Raw genomic sequence first — 25,779 nt, forward strand, 5'->3', positions numbered from 1 at the left:
AGTATTGAAAAAAATAAAACAAAATGTAGCCATTGCAAATGTTATGGCACATTTTACATTTTATTTTTTCTAAGATGATAAACTCAGCAAATAAATAGAAATAGTGCCACAATTAAGTTTGCTTCCTGAAGAGGATGTGTTAAATCATTCACACTTAGAAAATGAACAAAAAACACAATTTAGACTGTGTTGATATGACTGCATTTCACTTAGCACCTGACATACACATGAAAATAATTAGTGTGACAAATGATTAAAGTCAAGTAATTTTGAAGAGTTAACACATCTCCCCATAGCCTACTTCATATAATGCTCACAGAGCAGCCCCTGGCCACTCCTTGGCTACACCCCTGTTAATGCGCAGGCCAGAGTTCTTAAACTCCATCCTTTAGCTCTGTTGGAGCTGGATTAGTTTTACCTGGGGTAAATCTAGGAAGAATCTTAAATGACCACAGTTTTATAGCATGACTTTTATAACTGTGGAGTGAATGTCCTTCTGTAATCGGCTGAATCCAGAGCACCCTCATATATAGCGGTCCTTTTCCAATCCATATGCAGTTCCCACAATACCTGGATCAAAACTGCCACCAATCCCATTTGTGAATGATGTAAAGTAAACCTTGCATTAGTGTGAAGAGTTGGTTACGTCTCAGGTGCTGCCTAGACTCGCTTCTTTCTGACGCAGTCTTTCCTTCTGTTAAGAAAACAAAATGCTTGTCAATTCGAAAATTACACATCCTTTCTAGCATAGGCATCTTTGTCATTCATGATTAAATAATTACATAAATCTCTACTTCTATGATGTTGACTAACTGCCATGATAGATTTTCCTTTTGCTTTAGAATCACTAACTTTGTAAGGGTCAAAGACTAGCTTGTTGTGTTACAAGAAAACCTTATTTTACTTTTGTAAAAGTTACATTCAGATATCTTTCTTACATTTTTTCCTTTCTCCTTCGTTGTATGAGTGTCTTTATAAGTGTCTGTATCTTGTCAAACTACAGAGCACTATGAAGAGAAAGCTAAGCACTTGATTCTGCCAGGTGACCATGAAAACGAGCCAAATTGACTCAAGTGTTGCTTATAAACAGTGTAGAGGGAGGACTTGTGGTCAAGTGTGTTTTTGCGATGAATCTCAAATGTGAATCTCAGTAGTTGGCTCATCACCACACTGTAAAGTCAGTGCATTTGGTAGGATCCCTAAAGAGTGTTTATGAGGCATTTGCATGTTTTATGCCTTTTTCCTCTTCTTAATATGAAGACTGACTCTTACCAAGCCATTTGCATGGGCCCTCCTGGTCTCCACTTTCTTCTCTGCTGTGATGTTACGCACTGACTGCTGGGCTTCTTTCAGTCTGAAGTTTGATAAGAATACATAGTCCATACATTACTGCTGGTCAGAGCGATGGCATATTTACATCATAAGAGGGGATATATAGAGTAATTCCACTCATTTACAAAACTTTCTGCGTGATGAAACCTTTAAGATGTAAACAGGTTATTCAGAGTGGTTTGATGTGAAATGCCCCATTCTAGAGAAACTCAGAGTTGTTCAGAGTGGTGATGATAGGAACCAGACACTTGAAGAGTTTAATGTTTATAAAAGCCAACTTACAGAAGGTTATAACATGAAATGGTTATGAATACACTTTCTGATGCTTCAGAGTTTTGAGATGAGCTTTTGGTGTAAAATATGTCTTTAAAAATACAATCAGGAGGGAAAGGTACATGCAAGACATTCTGAGGCAAAATAGTACCCCCAAAAAAACATATGTTTTTTAGATTTACCACTATTTTGTTTTGGAAAGTAAATAAAATGGCTGTATTTGTATTATAGACATTGCAACTCCTGGTTCCTATCACCATTATTGTAAAGAAATGGTAAGTCAGTTTTTCTACAATGCACAACTTCACATCAAATCACTCTGAATGACTTTGTTTACATCTAAACATCTGAATTATGCAGAAATTTGAAAGAGTTTGTGGAATTCCCCTTGAAAGATGAAGGTCAAGATTAAGTAGTTAAGAACTGCTAAAAACAAAGCTAAGGGTAGAGTCAGACTGCATTAAATAATATGAATCTGAATGTAGATGAATGTGTAAGTCTTGGTTTAGGCCTTGGACAGCTATGGAAAAAGTCACTTTTTCACCTCTCTTTGGAGATGACCTTGTTCTCCCTCTTCCATCTGGTCTTGAAGTCATTGCAGAACTCAAACCAGAGCATAAAAACATGGCCAGGCAGGATGTCCTGCTCTCCAGAACGTGGCTTCAGCCCAAAGTATTCCACCAGGTCACGGAAGCTAAGAAGAGGAGTCAGCAGGGATGGAGAAAATGGAAGAACAACAGTTCACAAGCTGCAGGGTTCCTCTCATATTATTACAGATGTACGATACACAAATGTCAGAATTTGATTCAATACGATACAGTAGTGTCTTGAAACTATGTATTTTTCAAAGCAGCAAAAATAAGGAGTGTCTGATATTACTATGGCAATGTTTGTATCATGCGTACAGCTACACACATTCACAGTAGAGACATTCTAATGCACATATGTTCAAGTTTAATGCAATTTTCAGTTCTGATGTGAAAATTCCAGTCGATTTATTTAACAGCTTATATGTTAAAAATGTTAAAAATGAGTCTACAGAGCTCTAATTCTATACTACAGATTGATTTGGCTCAGATAAATAAAAGTTCTTCAATGGAACTTCTTCAGTACCTGATCCATCACCCCCCAAAAAACTGAACCCTGAAAATCACAACCCCTACAATTTAGAATGGATTTATAAAAAAATCATTTGCGCTTAGATGTGTACATAGCCCCGCCCACTTTACTCTGATAGGATGCATCCAGAATCCTAGTTTGGATCACTGATCACGGTTTCCATGACAGGTGGTAAATGAGAGACGCTTGAAAGAAACCCAGGGGTGTATCGGCGATACAGTTTTACATTTTGATACACATTTCAAATTCGATTTTTCACAATGGATTGAAATCACTCCAGCCTTACATGTTATGCCAGCAGGTTATTTTGCAAATGTTCACAAAATCACTGTATGACACTGTAAACTGCTAAAAGCATCTAAAAGCATTGATGTTATAATTATAAAAAAATAGTACAGGAAATAAATGAACAAAAATAGTGACATACCTTTTTTGAGCCCGTATTAGATGGTGTTCAGTTGCTATTTGTTCATTTTGAGCTGCAAAAGCAAAAGTATTTTCATGCTGAGAATATATTCTTTACAATTGCTCCTTATAATTTAACCCATGTGTTGTTGCCATAAAAACCTTTTTTTTTCTTTTTTCTACATCTGAAAACATCAGCTACCCTTTACATTACGTTAACATTTCATGATGTATATAGACCAATTGATGTATAGACCAATAGAAATAGCCAAGAATGACTCGACTGAATGAAAATAAAATTTCTTCAATTTTTAAGTTAATTGCAAGCTAAAATTTCAGAGACAAGAAATTTTTGTTACACAATATATTATATTCTCTATATGTTCCCATATACAGCTGTACGCAAATGTTTCAACACTTATTAAATTACATTTTGTTGTTTTACTAAGTGAAAATAATTTAATGCATCCTCTACTGAGAACACACTTAAATATGTCATCTTTCTGCAAATTTTATCGCACAATTTGAAAGTATTTTCTGAGTTTAACATATTACAAAAAAAAATATAAATTTAAAATGTGCCATAAGTTTTGTTTTCCCAATATGTTAAATTCAGCAATTAAACAGAAATAACGCATTAAATTGTGCAGAAATTAGTTCTCTGTAGAGGGTGTGTTAACATATTTTCACTTAGAACAACAAAACATGTAATTTGACCAGGGGTGGCCAAACTTTTGCATATGACCGTCCTTTATTCTCTAATTTAATATTCAAAATGAGTCTCCATGTGAAACCCTGCTTTCTATTAAAAATAAACATTCCTGGCTTAGATGTACAGTTCTGTAAAGAACTTTTAATTGGTACAGAAACTTTACATTAAGGAGAGGTTCTTTAAAATGTAAAAAGGTTTTTCTCACTTGCACATTTACAACAAAGGTTCTTTAAAGAACCAAAACTTCTTTAGGGAACAAATGGTGGTTCTTCTATGGCTTTGCTCCAAAGAACCCTTTTTTAAGAGTGTAGTGAGCCATCTGATGAGAATACGGTCAGATTTTCATCTCTGCTTTTCCCGTTTGCTTCAACAGACAATACAATTTCTCTTTTCTCTGTTCACTCACTCACACTGCCTATCGCTCCATTTTCAGACTTTTTTCCCACTCTTTTATGAATCCTCAGAAACAGTGCTGAAGTAAAGTACAGTCTTGACTCAGAAGTCTCCTTCTTTGCCAAAGCCTTCCTGATCCCTATCTGTCTGTCTGCTTTCTGAACCTGACGGCCAGCTATCTCCCTCAGGTAAGGAAGACCACAGACACTTATCAGGTCCCCAAAAGGGCCAATCAAAGATATTCTCCATGGAAACACAATGAGCACATTTTACTATGCAGTAGAGATCATGGACAAGTGCATTTTACAGAGAATTGTTTTTTCAGTTATTGTAAATGTCACTGCAGTGTATTAGAAATAAAGCAGCTAAAACATATGTACTATAGAATGATATACTTGATAACAGTTAGTACATCTCTGGACCATTACATAGTGTCAGTTGCATTCAGTTGCTCTGCTCAGGAGCTGTTTCTCGAGTTTTAAATGAGCGTGTGTGCACATCCGTCCATTCATCTTGCTTGACGAGCGGCGAAACAAAACAAATCCCATATCATATCTAGAGACCAATCTGTATTCCTTCCCTACAACCTCCCCTGTGGAACCGTCCGTGCAAGCTGACAGCTACACCATGGCAAAGACGGAAAAGGAAGACTTACTCCTGAGGGTATTTTAACTTCATCTGTTCTGACATTAAGTGTCTTGTGTTCTGATGTGTAGCTCACCAGTTGTTATAAAAGCCTCCATTTTCTCCTTGAAGGGATGGATGAAGATCTGAGCTGTTTTGGAGCACACGCTCTGGACATCCTTCTCGCAAGCTGTAGGAAAAGACAAAACCTAATTAGTTCTTATTTCAAGTTCAGCTTTGACTACAGAATATCATCTTCAGTTCTTACACTGACAGAAGAACAGGGTCTTCATTGCTTACAGGGGAATTTCTAGAATAATTACATTGCTAAGGTTATTCATTATAGAGAAACTCTGTAAAAATCGTTCATAATGATGGTGTTAGGACCAGACATGCAAAGAATTTAACGCCTTTAAAAGCTACATCACAGAAAGTTATTAAATGAAATGAATTGTTTTACAATAGTTTTGAGATGAGGTTTTGGCCTAAAACATGTTTTTTCAAAGCCATTTATGGCAGAGAGGTACATACAGGATATTATGAGGCAAGATACTCCCCAAAGAAATTTAATTTTTTGGATTTACCATTATTTTGCCATTATCAACATTTTGGATAGCAAATACAATGGATATATTTGCATATTTGTACACATAAAGCAATCTGAGTAAGTCAATTTTTCTACAGTGCACTGTTCTGCATCAAACAATCTGAATGACTGAATGAATGTTTACATTATATTGACTGAATTATACAGAAACAGTGGCAGTGGCAGCCCCGGTGTAACTATGCTAAAACATCACTGATTCTTTCTAGAAATTGAATTTTTGCTATTTTGCTATTTGCAAGTTCGCTATTACTTGCTTCTAGCATTATGAAGACATAACCATATGAACAAACTATCATTCTAATTCCAAGTTATATCTCTTCTGCACTCGCTCCTCATTTACATTCTGAAAAATAAAGTTGTCAGAATGGTTCTCTAGGGTAATATGCATGTGTTTTGAGTTTTTGAGTCAGTGGGTTTTCTCATTTTTGAAAAAAAAATGCTGGAGTATTTATTTAAAAAAATCCACTGTAAGGATCTCTGGGGAAATGAAGATGGTTCCTTTATGGCATTGCTCCAAAAACACTTTTAATACATTTATCATTAAGAGTGTAGTCTTCTCAGTGCATGTAGAAGGTGAGAGTGCAGTGAAGCACTGGCTGGAGCTCCACCTGTGGTGGAGTCAGAGGTTATCGCCTGTCTTTTCCCCTGGATAAAGGCTGTTTAGAGGCACCTCTGATGGCGGCAGCAGATAGCCGATACACCTCTGTGGCACCAGGCCGCGCCGTTTGTTCATCGTCAGTCCTGCTCCAATCCCAGGATCAGAGGGGCCAGTCTCCTGCCCCAGTCATAATAGACCCTGATGGCAGCCTGGGCCTGCTGGATACACTCCATCTGCATCTCCCTCTGATAAGATTACACACGCCACTGTTTTCATTCAGCATTTGTGTAAACTGTGGAGGCGACCGGCTATGTAGAAATCCCCCCAACTTTTCTAAAGGATGCTTGTTTCTTTAAGGGCTCACATTCTACATTTTTATGTATTTTATTTCTTTTGCTTAAGTCTACTCATAACATTTGTGTGGTTTTATGTACCAAACACAGTGATATTTCATTTTCACATGACTATTTTCCAATTTATTCTTTGTTATTGTGCCTTTAAGACTGACCAGTTTTTAATGGGTTCCTATACTGAGTCTTATTCAAAGAGCAGTTAAAATGTATGAAACAAACTTCATACTGAAATTCTGAAATGAGATGTCTGAAAAAAATAAAGTTACTTCTGTCACTGCTTTCAGATCCTTAAGAAGGCTGCAATGATACATTTACTGTCTGAGAGCCAGGAGCAGTTTAACATTTAATTGTTTCCTCAATATCTTCCAGTACAATAACTCTAATACAGACCATCTGCTGTAACAACACTGCTTATTACTTCAATGAAAATGCGTAGAGCTAATAGGCTAAATTTGTAGTCATGTGTTAATGTGGTTATGGTTTTGACATCACGGCCATGATAAATTCAGTTGAATTTATTATTTTGCTGCTCAGGCCGGATTTACGCAGTAAAACTTTCATGCAACTTTACTTGCTTCTCAACTTTGTGGAACAAGTTTCATGAAACAGCCAATCAAAATACCAATAGCGCAGCACATTATCACATCTAATGACATACTTTGATAAGACTGATTTGACAGGATCAGTGGACAAGAAAACAAAACAGACAATAGCTTATTGGGTAGTTGAAAAGGAGACCGTCTGACTGAATCAAGGCTGGTAGTTTTTCATTTTCTCAGTTTCCTGAGCCATAACAATGCAGCTAATATTTCTTAAAGTTCATATTTCCATAACTAGCTGCATTAACAGGCCAGCTAATGTTAACAGATGTTTAAACAGCTGCATGGGCCACCATTTATTCTTCTAGCCTGCTGTTATTGTGATTCACATTGCTGGATTTATTTTCTCCTGTCCTGTCGTCCTCTAATTTTACACAGAGCTCAGATTAATTTATGAAAATTGTTACAGATGGGGATGGCTTTACAGTGAGAACGATATGACATATTAAAAAATACAACAGAATGCGTTGCGTGCAACTCTGATTGTTTTTGAATTGCTTTGTGTAACTGTTGGGTTGCATGGAAACTCACAACAACTAGTTGCATCAAAGTTTACAGCGTAAAGCCATCTTCAATTTTATATATGTACTTTAAAGACTATGGAGTGAATGATATGTTTTCAAAATTTTAGGTAAATGTGGTCATGGTTCTGACAGCGCAACCCTGATGAATTCAGATGAATTTAGAGTTCTAGCTTTGCATATGGACTGTGTAGACTTGGTAGTGAATGGTATGTTTTGAATTTTTTTACAGTCTTTACATAGTACATCAAACTCAAAACACAGGCAAGGAATATTTAATTTTCCATGACGGGGCCCTTTAAGCAAGAATAGGGTCATCTTCCATCATATAAACAGTCTGTGTGTATAATGCTTGTGTGACAGTTGAATGATGAGAAAGCATCTCTAGAGCTGCAATTTATCTTCACTCTGTGCTATATTCAGACAACCTTTCTCATTCTGAGTAATAGTCGGTCCGGCCGCTGCCACGCACCAAGAAATTTAAATACAAAGAATTTTGTCTGCAATGCTGTCATTGCTGTCTTTTGGCAAATGGCTGCAGAGAGAATAACATTCCCAGAGTGACTCATGAGAATAGCTCAGCAGTTCCCCGTGCCACAGAATAATGCAGGAGACAAATGCGGTCACCTTGAGCAAAGCCGAACAGAGAGCATAAACTATGTGCTCAGGGCAAACAAACTAACCACAGCGTAAAAAAAAAACAAAAACAGAACAAAATGGTACACAAAAGAAAGAGAGACAAGGTTCATCCCAGGCATGAGGGAGGTTCAAACAGTGGGACAAAGGAGAGAACGCGATGGGCCAGATTTGGCAGTCTCTCAGTCGCCCGATAAGGATGGCTTGTTGAGAGGTAAAGAAAAGAATCTCTGACACACATCTGCGGGGCCACACTGAACTAGAGCTGATACAGTGTAACAGGAGAACAGCGGTGCATCTACACGGAGATAGAGCGCGGCCCGCGGCCGATAAGCCGCTCTTCCCTCAGATTACATAAGAACAACGGCAGTGCAAGCCAGTGAGCTTCTCCAGCCACATGAGCAACAAAGGCTCAAAGACTCATACAATGCCAGAAGCATCTGATGGGCAGGATTAAAAACATATCTAAAAGGCGCCATGGCAAAATCACAGAGACTCCGCTTCGTCTAACGTGCGCGCGTGATCACAGACACACATGCTAAAGGGAGATAGCAAGCTTTTGAGGGGTGATGTCATATGGACACAATTTACAGACGTTTGAAACAAGATTTATTCTAAAAACACAAGGAGGAAAAAGAAAATAAACACTTAAAATCCCTTACTGTCCTTATCTTTATGATATCTTACAGCTTGTTATTCAGTAATTGGAGTGTTACAATGAATCATGAGATCACTAAACTGGATAACGCTTTACTTTAACCCTGTAACATAACACTGACATAACCTTGCCTCAAACATGTAATGGCAGATGGCACATGGTGTCATGAGTTGTCATCACAGTGTTTGTTCAGTAATGTTACAGTGTTATGATACTAATACTGGTAATTGCCATGAAAGATGTAATAATGTTGAGTCATGACAGCTTATATCACATGCTGATTTTTGCTAAGTCTACTCTAGTTAGCCATTTTGACATCAAACATTATGACATACAGTTGTAAGGTTGAACACCTGTAGTCAAATTACATGTTTTGTTGATTTTCCAATTGAAAATAAGTTAACACATCCTCTACAGCGATGAAACTTAAATATGGCAAAATGTAATACACAATTTCTATTTGAATTGTTTTATTCCAAAATGCCAAAATTTTTAATATTTTGAAAAGAATAACAGCTGATGTTTAATGGAAAACACATTTATATTTCTCTAATAAAGGTGGTATAATATAATATAGCATAATACAGTGCTGATATTTCTTTTATGTGTAACACCCACTCCCAACAACATATCATGAAAAAAAGAACATTCTATAAATATACTTTGTAATAAAAAACGTTATGTATTTGCTGAGGAGAAAAATGGAAAAAACATAAAACATATAATAAAAGTGTGCCCCAACTTTTGCACAGGCTATGTTTTATTTTTTATTTTTTCCCAATATCTTAAATTCAGCAAATAAACAGTAATTGTGTATTAAAATGTGCAAAAATGTGTTCTCTGGAGGAGTTAACTTATTTTCACTTAGATAATCAACAAAATCACAGGAGCCGAGGCGTTTGCAAATGACTCTACATTATGACAATTAACAGTAATGGTGACATAAAATTGTTATATTGCTGAACCTAATCTGTCATAACAGCATGTAATATCTGCTATGACATGTTTATGGCATGGTTATGTAAATGTGATGTAGCAGGGTTCAAGTACAGTGTTATCCAAAACTGTGACAATATGCATTGTGGAGAATGGACAATCTATTCATTTTGCCATTTAATGTAACTGCATGTTTTGAACATGAATAACACCTTTCCATAACTCACTCCAGAACTCCGCCTGCCTTTTAGCTCTGTTGTCGTTAGTAAGTTATGGAACAACAAGTCATAATTTTTCTTTGAATATTTTTGAGAAATCAAGAATCGAAGGAAATCAAATCGCAGGCTGAGCGTATTATTACACTCATACTCAGCATCTACTTTGACTACAATGCAAGCTTACTATTCAGTTATAGAAATGTGCAGTAAAAGTTTGGATTTTAGGGGTTAAAGCACAAAAAGTGTCTTGCATTCGAGCAAACATCATCAAAGCTTATCCTCAACTTTTGTGGGCAATGGCAGAAAACCAAACTTGTTGCAATACGATGCTTCTCAATCTGGCTCGATTAAAGTAAAGCCAGGCAGTGGTAACTCTGTCTTTTCCAGTCTGGGGGTAAGTGGACCACTGTGAGACACTGACGGCGTTACAGTCAGTCATCAGAGCATTCAAACCTCAAAACACAACTGAAAAGCCACACAATAACAGGATGGAAGCTGATTGATTACAGGCATACAAACAGTCCTGGATGAACATCTCTGCCACACTGACTGATGGATCTTACGGTGATACCACAGGATTGTGAAAGACACAGCAATGCAAGCTCAGCTCTGCTCTATTTTTTTTTTTTACTTTGTCTGTGAGGTACTGCTCTCACCCGCCAGGTCTTTCCCCAACTTCCGGAGCTCCTTGCTGAGATCCTCAAACTTAACTTGGGCAGCAAGGAAGACATCTTGAGGCTCAGGTAATGGAAAGATGCAGTTTTCTGTTCCAGCATTCTAATAAGAGTTGAACAGTTAGATTAGGACAGTGAGATCAGTCGTGAGTTACATGCAGCAAACTGTTATAAAAGGAAAACATCACATATATCTACCTCATCAAGGTTTTGTAGATAATAGGACACCACATAATCCAACAAACTTGTCTGATTATCCTGTGGAATTTTGGGGAAAATCAAAATCATATTTTTTATTAGCCAAGTATGTAGTCACATGGAATTCGTTCTGCTGTGTGCTAACACAAAGACACCAAATATAACAGAAAACACAGCTGGGCCATTTCTTAACATTTGGCATCCCTAAGCAACACCCTACCTGGAGGGCTCCTGCACCCCTTCCAAACCAACCATATTGTTTTTTATGCAAGAATAGAACAAAAATGGATCTTGATCAAGGAAAATGTAAGAAAATCTCTGGACTAGTGCACTTTTTGACAAATAATATTAAATATATTTTAGAAAAATACATTCACCGTGGCTCAGTGACATACCTGAGCCTTAAGGAACTGCTTACATCCCTTATCCCTATAAACTGACAAAATGGACTCAATAAAGGAACCAAAGGGGCAGTTTGACACTAACTGTAATTGCATTTTATGTTGAGGTGATAAAACACCTATATTGTAGGTGTCCAAAAAACATGTGCATATATTACATCATTTGAGCTTTATTTTACATTGTGTGAAAACATCATGATAAATGAACCAAATAAAAATGATCTAAAATCACTTGTAATAAAATCTCTCTTCTCTTGTAAAAAATGCTTTTGTCTCCTGCTATAAAGGTACTATTTTGGAGATGCTTGTTTTTTTTTATTTGGACAGGACTGATATATAAATATTTGTATAGTACTGTGGTGCAAAAGTCTAGCACATTGTTAAAAATTTATCTTGCTATCTATAAGTGTATTTTTTGCTCATATAAACACTATATATCAATAGAATAATTGCAAACAAACAAACACAGAAAAAAGTAACAAGAATTTCCTTTTTTCATAAAAAGCGGTTGACATCTTCTGAGTTAGTTTAAAGAACGGAGTTTGGTTCCAGAGTTCTCCTGCACACTCCCGGCCATCACATAAATTTGTTAAAGTTAATCACCAGCACACTTGATTTAACACAATAATTCATTGATTAGCTAAACCAGGTACCTAATTATAACTTCTTCGAGAACAGGTTTGAAAATGGTTAAATTAACATCTGATAGACATACGTTAAATCACTACTGAGTGTACCGTTATTTGTATTTATTCTTATGTTATATATTCTGTAAATATCTCTTAGAATTTTCATTTTCTCAGGTGCCTAAAACTTATATATATATATATATATATATAAAATATTACAAAAAGCATGTATATATACATATATAAGATGTATATGCTGGGATGACCCAGGAATGATTGTATTGATCAATGTGTATAGCTGGACGTAATCTCTAATCTTACTCTGCTCTTAACGTCTTTGAGCTTGGGAAGAACGTCTAGGCCGAAGCCGTCTGCCTGGCCTCGGGTTCTGCTCCCTCCATTCATGTAGTTCCCCAGAGCTAGCACCAGTCCCAGCACTTCCTTCACACTGTCCCGCTCCAGCAGATCCTGCAGGTTAACATATTACTGTTAACAAATCAGCCAATTAACTGGACAAACCTTGGTCTTTGTAGAGCTCATTTATAAAAATGAGAGTTTTTACATGTGGGAGAAAGTACAATGGACAAAGAATACTCTACAGTCTTTCTCAAGTTCTCACTGGACCAACATTTGAGTAAATCTTTGTACCTTGCACACATGGAGGACTATCTCTGTTTTACGCCTGATAGAAGCAATGGCGTCACCGAATGTTGACTGGAGAATGATACAGTGTGCTCTCAAAGAGAATTCAGGAATACGGGAGAGTTCATACAGGAACCTGGAAGAATAAGACATTAAATACACCAGCAACTATCCACTAAAGCTAACTTTGGAAATTTGATTGATGATTTGTTACAATCATCTGTCCCACTCTTTTCAGTACCTTAACAGGCTAGACTTAGTGTACACTGTGAAATAACTGCCCAAGAGCTTTCTCTGCTGTTTTATAATCATTGCCCTGATGTTCTGTTTTCTAAGATAAGTGAATGTGTGACTGATCTGGTTAATATCTCACCGTTCAGGCTTGTCCAACAGTTTGACTTGCTCTTCATCTGAGGTTTCATAGTGTTTTCTTATTCTTTCCAGTTCTTCAGGCTGAGCTCTCTGGGGACAATAAAAGGCACAGACACTCAGTTCACAAAGTGAACACAGACCTTTGAAATATGCATAAACAAAACCATTGACACAATTATGAAGCATACATAATAGTTTTGTTATGTGTGCTTTTCGGAGCAGACTACTTTGAGTACAAACCAATAATATACTAGGCCATGACACAGTACATGCTACAGCCATTTAGGCTGGTGGGAAAGAGTTTTGGTTAACAATTAGGCCCAGTTATCAGTTATCTCTTAATAATACATAATAATATATTTCTATACATTACAAAAAAGTATAGAGTGCTCACATTTTCATAGAGGGCTTCAATAGCATCCAGGTCAACCACAGAGTTGTCCAGCATCAAAACAGCTGAGCAGGTGAAAAAGCAAATGTATTTTAGTTTCTAGAATTGCAGATTGACTAGTATCTTACAAACCAGATGTTCAGATGTAAGTGCCATGAGTGAAAGCTGCAGACTGATTTGTGATGTGTGCTTTAACTATAAATCCAGATAAAGGACAGGTTTAATGCTTTGAACCAGATCTCTTTGGTTGCATGCTGTTTTATGGCACAGTAAGTCCCCTGCAACTGATGTCGGAGAAAAAGAGGCAGCCAGTGACATATGTTATAGTTACAAACCCTGACAGCTTGTTTTGAGCTTTCTAGATTACAGTATACATACAGAATCTTAGGCATATAGGCCGTATTCTCCTAGGGTATGTCTTTATAGTTGCATACAAAAATCCATGCAAACATATGAGGCAGAATTGACTTCCTATTCACCAGCTTCTTATTAAAATTTTCTCTTCCACCTTAAATGCTAGGTGTCAGAATATAACTGCTGCATCATTTAAGGTGGAATGGAAAATTTGAATAACATGTTGCTTTGGCTGGTAGCACCTAAATACACAGCTAGGGGGCAGTCCCACCTGTGTGGAACAGGATGTGGTAGTACAGGAAGAGGAGACTAAAAGTGAGGAAGAAATAAAAGGGGAAAACTGCTAATGAATGAAAGGGGGTTCCCTGTCAGTATAATTTATAAGTCTTCTTTTATCTGAATTTGTGTTTCTAGGAATTTGCTTTAAAGTTTAAGTTTTGTCTTTATTGAACTACAGCCTTTAGAGGCTGGGTGTCTGTCTGGGAAGTCGCGTTTACTGTGCATGACTTGCCATAAGCAGGACCTTAGTTGAACTTGGTCATTTGTACTGGATCATTCAGTACAAATGGCTTTTGGGGTGCATGAAAGGTAACAGTGGCATTTGGCAGTGTTTGGAGTCTTACAATTGTGAGAGGTAGCTCCATTTTTGGAAGTTAGTACCTTGATGATAACCTACATTAAGCTGCACATTGAGCTTCTTGTAATTGTGGAAATTGGTTGGTGTATGTGGAGTTTTACACTCTAAATTGTGTCAATTTGGTCACATAAGAGTTGTTAACGTAATGATTCAGCAAAAAAAATTCCCACTTACTCTAGATGTAGCCAATCAACATGTTTGGTGTTCAAATTTTGTTTCGTTGGTTTGGCACAGTAGTACAAGGCTAATGTAATCAATAGTCACCCAAATCTTCTCTGTAAAAAATGTCTAAATAAACCCCCCAACTCGCTCAGTTTGCCTCCAGGTCTTCATTCTTCAGAGTTGTCAGTGTGGTTTGGAGCACAGTAAGATTTACCATGAAACTAACAAAACTGAACAAAACACCTTTTGTCTAAAATGGTGTTCAGCTACATGGTGAAGTTTTGTTTATTTTTATAGTTCACAGTAAGTGCTCATACTGTGCTCTAAACCACACTGACAAGTTTGCATGAGCTTAATGAACACCTGGATGTGGTTTGAGTTGAGTGGAGAGACATTTTTGTGATGTATTTAAGGGATGATTTCTAGCGTTTGTTAGCAATTAAACAAGTAATTAACAAGTTGAACAAAGTGTGTTTGAGCATGGAGCTGTGCTCAAGCCTCAAGCCCTCCAAGACCAACATAAGCCTCTGAAGTATAGCCCTCACCATCCCAGATGGATTCATTTTGTGAAGACATAAATAGAAAATGGTTTAAATGTAAGCTAAGCAATAATGTAATATTCACATGGAGTAACACAGGCTGAATGTGTCTTTCAGCCACTGACCATCACTCTGCACCACTAAGAGATTTTAATTTGAGGAAACTTTTACATTTGGCTGATGAATCTAACATCTGAGGCTAATTTGAGAACGAGTGGGTGGTTATTTAATACAAGCAAAAAACCCTGACAAGACCTTGCCACCCAGCCAAGGCAGCTTATTTGTACAGAATGAGAGGCAATCAAAAACACACTTGCGTTTCCTGTTGAAAGAGGCATAGCTGTCTGTACTCAACCACGAGACTTGACTTTCAAACCATCAGAGAGATTACAGATGAATCCCTGGCTCAAATTAGCCTATTTTGTCTTAGCAAAGATAGAACTGGTGTTTCCAGCTGTGCTATTCATTAACAAGAAAGACCGCGTTTTACTGAAGCAGCATGTAAGTTTTGCCTCTGTGTAATGTTGTTTTGGAGTCTTTTACCCTGTTGTATGTCCTTCATATCCAGATGGAGACTTGAGATTAGAATGCCCACTGCTTGAGAGCGCTTGCCATCCAATAACTTAATGATCTGGAATGATGGAAAAGTTTTAAAAAAAACAGTACACAGTAAAGAATACTAATACAGTAGAAAATAATCACAGAAGAAAAAAAGGTCACTGAGAAAGAAAATTCCCACTCTTAGGCAAGGGAGGGAACAATGAATAACAACAAAGTCTACGGAAAATTCAACCTCTGGCCAACAGTAACAGTAAGATGATTTTGTTTCATAAACCATTTTAAATGTTTTGGAGAGAAACTGCGAGTTTTCATCCAATTGCCTTTGTTCTCATACCCACTGTAATTACATATGTCAATTTCAGAGATGACAGCAGAGGCACTTGTGGCATCCTGTTATTAGATATAAAAAATGTCCCCCACTCAAATGATTTGTTCGGTCTGAACCAAAATGGAACTAGTAATTTAGCTATTAAAGTCAGACATTCAACAACAAGACAGTAGTCAATGAAACTGCATCATCATCACTACTGGGAAAGCTCTGTTAAGCATTTTCAGAGGAGTCTATTTTCATGTTAAGCTCAAGCAGTAATGACAGGAATGTTAGTAACACAGGCTCTGAATGCAATTCTGTTCAAATTTTCATTCAGGATAACCAGAAGCATGTCATTTAATGTAGAAACATTTTAGTGTGACAGATTAGGATCATTCTCACACACTAATACACATCACTCATTAAGAATTCTCACATTAAGAATTACTCATAATGCTGACATTAGGATCCCGTGGGTAATAAAACAATAATAAACCAAAACAATCCTGTAGATATAAAAATCTTATTTTGTATCAGTAGTAGTTAAATAAACCTATATTGTATCAGTAGTAGTTAAACTCACATATGATGCCACTTAGGAATCAATTTTATTGGTCCATTTATCATGAAATGGGCAGCTAGTGTAAAAAGATAAAACACTGAGTTAAAGATTTTTAATATGTCAGTGACAAAATGCTTTTTTAAAAGGTACAAAGGGGATAAAGTTGTATGCAGAATGTGTATCAATGTTCCTGTACGTAAACGTGATGTGTATAAAGAGTTGGGCAGTTTGAATGGCTGACTTTACATAATGACTCAAATGGATAAATCTTGATAAATCACTCCAAGAGCTGGGTACAGTAGTGCGCTGGATGAACCACCTTCATAGAGATGTATGTAATACTAGTCAACTGCATCAAATTCTCGTGCAGGAAACAATGCTAACTAGAAGAGGCTGAGATTCACCTTAAATGCTGCTGTATTACAGCTCATTACAAAGAAAAACGGGACACTCTCGAGTATGCTCAAGCAGCAAATCGGTTTGAATCGCATGCCAAGTGTTTATAGGCTTGTAACTTCGCAATCCCCCCGGACAAAAGAGACACAGGACTTTGATGCTCGCTCTGGCCAAACTCTGCTGCTATGCAAAAAAGTATTTGGATACTTGGAAAGCATGATTAAATGAAAAATAAAGAAAATGAATCACACTGAATGTGCATCGACTGAATTGCATGCACCTTCATAAACAACAATGTTTTCAGTTTTTTGGAGGCTGTGCAACATGGCATGTTCACTGGCCTTTATCGGTACAGCATGATGTGCTTGCCTGGGTGGGAAATCAAACCCACTATGCTATACCAATCTGGCTATGATGATTAAAAGGGTTTTATACCTTCTTAGCTTTGCCTTTCTTCTCATAGGCCTCAGAAAGGGGTTTCCTTTTAGCGGGTGAGGACATCTTAGCGAACAGCTCTGCGAACTCATTGGTGTTTATTATGGCTGGCTCCTTGAGTGAGCTCCACAGCGTATCATTTCTAGGAGAAGAGACAGAACAGAGACGAAGACAGACATTCAGACACCACTCAGTCTCGCTTCTGCAAGCTGCCCCCTCCCTTCCTAGTTTTAACATAATACTCAGTCATTTTTTTCCTCGCCCTATAGAGCTTACAAGCTTCAGTTTTCATACTTCAAAGACAAAGACAGGCAGCCTACCAAAATCCTAACTAATACAAGCAAATGCTCATATTAAAGGAAACACACAGTGTTAGTGTTGCTGGGCAACCAAGCCTAAAAGCACATAAAATCAATAGGGGGTCAATACGAGTATTCTGGCTTGCTACACTTTTGCTCCCATGAAAACAATTAGAGAGCCAGCAAGACGCTACAAGGCTAAGCTTGACTGGGTTCAGCTTTGGCTTGCTGGATACTCAGTGAGGGAAGAAAGCTTTCATGAGGAGTCAAATAACAGCAGCAGCAGAGCGATGGCCGGGGAACAGGATCCCACAGAAATCCACACCACCACTAGAGGTCCAGGAAGGCCTGCTGTAGCCTATGGCTGGCCCCACACGCAGACCTCAGTCTGCAGTGGCTGCCCCTAATCCTCCCCGTGAGGCCTGAGTGGGAAGACTCAGAAAATGTCAGCTTCCTGTTTTCACTCACGGATCACCGTCAGTGATGAGTGAACTATATGATGATGATGTTCAAAATATGTTGTCTGAGCATTTTTTATGTAAAGGAAATATCTTTTATGTGAGGCTAAGAATTACAGATGGCACAATACCAATGTTTTTTTTCTTTCATATGGATACCAACACTGAAACCTTGAGTATTATCCACTACTAATGCAATATTCACTATTTAAAAAATGTATTAAGCTAAAAAATATTTTATAAAATATCTACAGTATCTAGCCATTAAGCAAAAGTTCATTTTTTTCAGTCTCAGAAAAAAAGGAGAAATGTATATTTTAACAGGAACTTACACATGAGCCAACAACTAAATATAATATTAAAATGTTCAGCATTTAGTGTGTCATCCTTTTGCCTTTATTACAGCTTCCATTCTTTTAGGGAGATTTACTTTCAGGGTTTTAAAGGAATCTGCAGGGTTATTTTTCCCTCTCTCAGTTCAGTCTTAACAGTGTAGCCTTAGAATCTTGTTGCATTTTCTGCTTTCACGATCCAAGTTATCCCAAATACATTCAGTGTTGTATAGGTCTGGACTCCAATGGCTTTTTGTTTGATTTATGTATCAAAGATGAAAGTTTTACGTACTGTTGATCAGATAATGACAGTTTTGGTGGTCTTCCAGGTCTTGCGTGGTTGTTAGGCATCCCGTTTTCTCTACATCTTTCACTTCAACTCCTGTTTTTTTAGTTATTTTCTTTTGACTTTCCTCTTCCTTATGAAAGTGGACCATCTTATATCTTACATGCATATGGCTGTTTTGACATATGCATGTAAATTAAATAAACAAAATGTGGTCTCTGACTTTTGTGTGTAATTATGTAGCACGCTCAGACTACTCAAACACTATTCTATCCCAACATTTACTGCTGTATGTAATGTGATCATGCAATTGTGGATGTTATAATGTAAATTACTTTACTTCTCTCTAAGATTTGTGCTGTTTTGTGTTATTTTGTTCCATTTTTAAGCTAGATTTTCTGACAGAATTTGATTGCATTCATTATTTTTTCTCCAATATCTGATGCAGGATTTTCTGCTGGGTCTATCACTGATCGGATCATTTCCATCTGTTGTATAAATTTAGTAGTTTTTGTCTTTATGATAAAATCAGTATAGCAGGGTCAAGGTCTAACAGAGAAACTCAGCATCTCAGTACAATATATACTCATTCAAATGTTTGGAATCACTTGTCATATTAATTGTTGTAATTTCATTTATTGTTAACCTTTAGACCTTATAATTGATATAATATATATATATAATATATATAATATAATTGATGAGACTCTACTGTGATTATTATTTTATAATAATACTTGCCAAATAAACAGCTTTTCAATCTGATTTTGTCCCCACTTTTCAAATACAAGGTGTTGTGAGTTCTGACTGCATTCTCAATGTACAGCTTTCTCAATCATAATGGATTCATTTATAACATTGTTCACTATTTTGGATGTTTTTAACATGTCTTTGTTTACACCTACCCACTAATTATTAAAAAATATGAAGTGTTACACAACCAGCATCACATTATAATGATTTTATCTTCAGTAAAACTGGTTTATAATATTTCCAACATTTGAATGATAATGTATGTCAGAAGTTGTGCCAGTGAACTTCTCTGACAGCGTTTGGTATTACCTGTTGTTTTGAACCTGTATGCGTGTCCAGTAGAGTGGTTTCATTGGGCAAACTGGCTCCACTCTCGGCTTCCGTTGCGGCCACTCTTCACCTTTAGAGAGTAATAAACCGGCTCCAGTTGGAGGAGAGGGGGCAGAGCTTGATATAGTTTGGAGGTGGAGGAGGAAGACCACATCCGGCCATAGGTGGAGGTGGTGGTGGAGGGGGTGGACCACCGCCTTTTTCAAGCGGCAGGTGTCTGTCCAAAGACTTGTCAGGCTTGGAAAAATCATTATCGTCACAGTGACCAGGTAATGATGGTGGAGGGGGTGGGGCTCTGTTGGTTTCAGATTCTGACTGAACAGGTAAAGGTGGTGGTGGGGGTGGGGGTGGCGGAGGCGGGGCAAGAGAAGGAGGCAGACCTTGCTTGGCTTCAGGCTGTTTGCCAGAAAGGCTAAGATTAATTGAAGTGAGATCAAGTTTTTTAGGCACAATTGGTTGCGGACAAAGGCCACTACTCAATTCTGCATCCTCCACAGGCTTGATGAAGGTTTCTCGGTCTGTCTGGATGCACACGGTGCGAAAGGCACGAGGCGTGACATTGTCCTCTGTGGACACAGCCACATCGCGAAGGTCACCATGGGAACGCTTGGCCTTCTCTTTCAGTTCTGCAATGGCTGCCTGCAGTCTGGACAGAGATTCTGCATTCTCCTCTCGCAAGCGGAACAACTGGAGCTTAAAGTCAGCCTGTGCAAGATAACAACAGTCAGAGAGCCATGAATACTTTCTATGGTAAAAGTGATTGCCTGTGTGTGACTTGTTAGCAAATGAGAACCACAACTTTGACTTAATTTTTGATAGTATCAAAAACATAAATCAAGTTACACTGCCATTCAAAAGTTTGAATTCACAGTACAGTTTTCAATAAAATAAAATCAGCTTTGTTGCAGCTACAGTATTTGCAAAAAAAAAAAATTCAGTGAAAATGGCTATTATGTACAAGTTATTCATTTTTCAGCATAAGAAAAAAAGCAGAAAACATATTCCACACAAAATTACATACTCCTAAGGACTAAATATTACTTTTTCAGAATTTAGTGTGTCTAGCTTTTGGCTTTCAGAAAAAATGCAAAACTAACTTCATAAAAAATTTCATAACTTGTACTTAATGGCTGTTTTTACTGGAAATTAAATAAATGAAGGGTGGGCTCTAACTTTTGCATAGTGCTATATATGCATAAAATTATGTGATAAAAAATTATGAAACTTTAGATTTGGTGAACAGTGCTGCAGATAACTCTAAAATGACTGAGAAATCTATATAGCTTTAAGAATAAAGTTATAATCAATTTTATATGTAGAATTCCTGAATAAAATCAAAGTGGATATCTCAGCAAATAAATAATTAGAATAAATAGACAATTATAGTATATTATGTCATTCAATATCATATTGCTTAAAAAGTTGAAAATATTTAATACAACATCTGAAAACACCTTCTGGTGTCTATGTTAGTATATTTCAAGTTATTATCGAACAGCAACATCAGTTACTAATATGACAAGCAATTCCAAACTTTTGGAACTTCGGGCTGACTTGCCTCTAATGATTCCACCTCCTCCTTGCACTCTCTCTTCAGTTGTAGAAGAGCTGCCTGGTGCTCTGCATGGGCAAAATGCAAATGAACTCATCAGAAACAGTTCACACACTCTTTACAAATAAAGCAGTGCTAAGTCATGTAAAATGAAGTGCAGCATTATTCAAGAAGCATGCTGCATATTTCCACAAGGTGGCAGTATATGTACACTCTTAACTCAAATGTTACTTTCCTTTGGTGCATGATTTCAGCACATGCATGGGTGACAGCATATCTGAGATATGGCTATTCTTTTAGTGTGTGCTAAGGTGTGTCTGTAGATTCCACACCCTGTTAGCTTACAGGATTTAAGACTACACATAGAACTGTAGCACAAGCAGCACATGATGATGAATGGAATAACAACAGTAATAAAAGTGTATATAATAAATTTTTCCAGGAAGTATTTTTAATATGTTTTGCCGTTTCAAAGGTTGATAAAACCAGAGACTAAATAACAACCACAAAAAATGACATTTAATTAAAAAAAAAAACTAAAAACATTGCACGTTATCTAACTTGCAGAAGAATTACTGAGGGTGGAGGCACATTAGCATTTGTTTGGAGAGCGCTGTACCATCACATGCAGGGCAAATATATGACTCAGGGCAAACATTTGCTTTTGCTGTTTCTTGCATACACTCTTACCAGCCTCTGTGTATTTCAGTCCTATCTTCTCCTCCTTGTCTTTGGGCTTTGGTGGGGGCCAGACGGCCTGGAGCCGCCCCGGGGTCCTTTCTTCACTTTCGTAAGACTGTAGGAGATGACAAAACCAAATGCATGCATATAATACAGCGTCGCATATTTCAAGTAATCAGTTTTGTCAGTACTGTACAAAGAGTTTTAAAAGTTTAAATATAGTTCACACAGGAAAATATTCTGACAGCAAATACTCATGTTTAACAACAAAGCTGTTCCGGCAAATTTTGGTTTGTAAAGCACCTACAACGTGATTACATGAATCCTAAAGATCTAGAAGGTCAATAAGCACTGTCAAACATGGCTATTTTTATGTGAACATTTCTGTTGGGAACTTAAAGGGCCCACCCAATTTAAAGGACCATTTTCCTCACTTTTGTAAAACTAAAGAGTAGTATGTAAACACTGTTAAAGTTTCAAAAAGTAATATATAGTCCATATAATTTATGGAATCTCAGCTTCAAAAACAGCCCATTTTGTGATGTCACGAAAACAAATGCATTTACATATATCCGCCTATTCAGCCTACAGCAGTTCAGCCCTGCCTGTTCACTCTGATGTTATAGTTTCAGCCTGGACAGCTTTCTGAACGAGGCAAAATACTGGGCAGGTTATCAGAATAGAGCTCATTTACATATATCAGTCTTTAAGGCACAGCAACATAAACAACCTGTTGAATTGTAAGGGACAAAAACAAGGGTTTGAAAAACGGTCATGTAAAAATGAACTCAGCATTTGTTAAATAAATTTACACAAATCATAAGCAGCCCTCTGACAAAAATAAATTAAAAGACAAGAAAAATGTAAAATATAGGCCACTGGACTGCGTCAGCTGAGCCCTTTGCAATGAAAAACAGTATATGTGACATTTTTGTAAGCATGGTACAGAATTGTTCGATGCCCTGTATTTTAAAATAAAAGGGTCACTAAAACATAAATAAAGCACAGTTTGGTGCTTTGTTGTAAAAGTGTACAGATGTACAAAATAAGATAGAAAATAAATTAACTGATAATCTAGAAAAGTGTAAAATGGTTGATATATGGTTTTTCATTGGAGAGATCAAGCTGGGTGGGTGAAAGCTAGCATGTGCTTCCTCCAATTTGTGTGAAACACTACAACATCTTTTTACTGTCTTTTTTGCATCTTAATTCTTGAAACCTTTAAAAAGATACGATGACAAAAAACAGTTAGTACACAGGTGCATACTTTGGAATCAGAGAGGTTCCTGTTGTCTGGAGACTTGCTAGAGCTCCTGTCAAAGATAGCTTGGATAACGTCTTTGTTTAGGGTCTTCTTCACAGCTTCTGGATCAGAGGTGTCCTTTTTGGGCGGTTTAGGGGTAAAGAATGCCTTGAAGGCTTCGAGAGCTGTCTCTGCATTTGGGGATTTGCTACCCTCTGATGACGCTACCTTAGGCTCTTCTACAGTTTCAACTATGGTAAGCTTCTCTGCTGCTGGCTTCTGGCTGATGGGAGACATTGGAGGACTTGTTGCAGTTTTCTGTTCTCTTTTTATTTCCAATTTGCTGGCATCAAAGCTTAGGAGCTGGGAGAGCTGCTCAAGGAAGGTCCCCTTCACCTCCTTTTTGGAACGCTGTTCAGAGAAAAGTCCTCGTCTAACAGACATTCGCTTAATCAGATCAGGGCCTTTGTGTTGCTCTGGGGTTGATTCTCCCTTCTTCTGCTCATCTATGTCTTTCTTTAGCCCTTTAAGTCCACTGAAGAATGAGGGTATCTGGCGAGGTTTCTCCAAAACTCCAGAATCTGGAATTGGGCTAGAAGTGTTTTCAGTGGTGGGTTGATTTTGAGGGTTTCCAGAAGCAGAGGCTTCATTTAAAGACGCTGAGGTGGTATCCCCTTGCTCTTTCTTCATCTTTCCAGTGGTGGCTTTCTCACTGTGAGTATCATGTTCTCCTTCTATTTGTGCCAGGTTATCCCCCTCATCTTCTATCTTCCTCTCTTCTTTCTTCTCCATATCTGGCTTCCCTGCCTGTTGTCCATCTTCATTAATTACTCTTCCTTCTTGGGTTTTTTTCTGACTGCCTGGAACTGCTGGTCCTAATTTTTCTAACATCTGTTCAGAATCGCATTTGGGAAATGTGTACAGGTCATTCCCTTTTTCAGTGACATGAAGATCTGATGAGCTAACAGAACGCTCTCCAGCTTCTCTCATCTCAGCTAGGTTAGAAGAGGGGGTAGTATCCTGAGGGGGCGTGGCCAAAGGACCCTCCAATGAACTGGATTGCGTGTATGATTCTACACTGCCTGTGTTACATGTCTCTGCACTGATGGAACAGCGGGCATCCTCACTTCTTAGCTCCATAAATGCTTGGACAGTGGTTGCACCAACATTGGTTGGGTGCACTACTGTTGGTCAGACACTGCTGTCTACATCTGGGTGTCCATTGAGGGTATTGACATCAACACAGCTGAGAGTTCGAGGGCATGTAGGCAGAAAACTTAGATCAGTGGTGTAGACTTGGCCTTCCTGAAAATGAGTGGTGTCTGTTAATATGCTCTGACCAGAAATTTCAGTGGATAATTTGTGGTTATTAAGCACATTTGTGGCAATATTTCCATTAGATGCAACATGATTGCTGCCAACAGTTGACACCACCTGATCATCTCTGTAAAGCTCAATACTGATGTTTGTAGATGATGTCTTAGAGTCTACAGTGGAGGGTGGATTGTCAATGTTTGCAGAGCTCACATGACATTCACACTTGGTGTACAGCTCATTTTTGTTGATACTTGATGCTTCCAGCGTTTGACTGTCTGCATATTTAAGTTCTGTTTTCTCCTGAGATTTGCACTCATCGAGCTCTTCACGAGTGATATTAGTTGACAGAACAAGAATTTCAGACCTTTCTTGACTCTCTCCAAGCTTGCACGTATTTTTGTTCCCAGTTGCATCTTTATCATTGCCCTCTGTCATATCACTAGCATTTTCTGGTGATCCCTCTTTACTGTTTAGAAGAGCAGTATGTTTACTGATGTCTGAGAAATTCCCACCGCTATAGCTTTTTGCTGGCACTGAATAGCTCAGGCTATTGGTTGACTCCTGACTAAGTGCTCTGGTTAGCATGTCAGCTTGACCATCTGCTGCCTCCTGGTCAGCCTGGCAAGCTGACGATGAGTCTTTGCAGGAATTCCCTTGATGCACATTAACTTGTAGGTCCATATTCAGCTCTCTTTCTGTACAAGATACCATTTCATTACTTGGGATTTCCTCTGGGTCTGAGCTAATGCTAACCTCAGTTTCAACATTATTACCACTCCATGGCTGATTAAGTGATCTCTGTTTCAAACTGGTATGGGTGCTGCACTGCTCCGTAGGCTTACCTATCCTTGTTAATCCATCTTCTGCCTCCACAGAAACCTCCTTCTCAGAATATGTTTCTATTGAGTTTGTGTTTGTAGTTTGGCTTGACATTTCCATACCTTTAACATCTTGTTTGACAACTGAATCATTATGACTTTCATCGGTTTGAGGCTTTTGGACACTGCTGTTCCCAAATGTATGCCCTTTTTCAGACAGAGAGCGAAAAAATGCAAGAACTGGTGTGTCTTCAGCCAAAATCTGAGGATCTCTTTTTTCTATCTGAGTGAAAAAGTTGGTGAATTTGTTAAAAAATGAAGCAGCAGGATCATTTTCCATTTTTTACAGCGGTGTCCGAGGCTCTTTAGATGAAAGCTTCCACTAAGTGAAAAAGAAAGACTTTACTTGTGCACACAGACTTGCATTTCTAATTTTGCTGCATCATAACGATTTAATTTACTT

At 37.8% G+C, this 25,779-nt stretch overlaps 1 protein-coding gene across 1 annotated transcript; it reads right to left on the reverse strand.

The window, feature by feature from the left end:
- Positions 1-82: 82 nt before the first annotated feature.
- On the reverse strand, positions 83-24,347 carry fmn1 (formin 1). Its single transcript, XM_036581903.1, is given in 18 exon segments — positions 83-694; positions 1,273-1,354; positions 2,150-2,299; positions 3,152-3,203; positions 4,956-5,048; positions 10,641-10,761; positions 10,857-10,916; positions 12,208-12,354; positions 12,535-12,664; positions 12,902-12,990; positions 13,295-13,356; positions 15,527-15,614; positions 17,248-17,389; positions 19,685-19,834; positions 19,836-20,410; positions 21,264-21,325; positions 21,948-22,053; positions 23,206-24,347. Coding segments are annotated over 18 exon segments (3,270 nt in total). The 5' UTR covers positions 24,322-24,347; the 3' UTR covers positions 83-649.
- Between the last annotated feature and the right edge of the window lie 1,432 nt (positions 24,348-25,779).

The sequence above is a fragment of the Colossoma macropomum genome, unplaced genomic scaffold (assembly GCF_904425465.1).
Source record: "Colossoma macropomum unplaced genomic scaffold, Colossoma_macropomum, whole genome shotgun sequence".
NCBI classification, from domain to species: domain Eukaryota; kingdom Metazoa; phylum Chordata; class Actinopteri; order Characiformes; family Serrasalmidae; genus Colossoma; species Colossoma macropomum.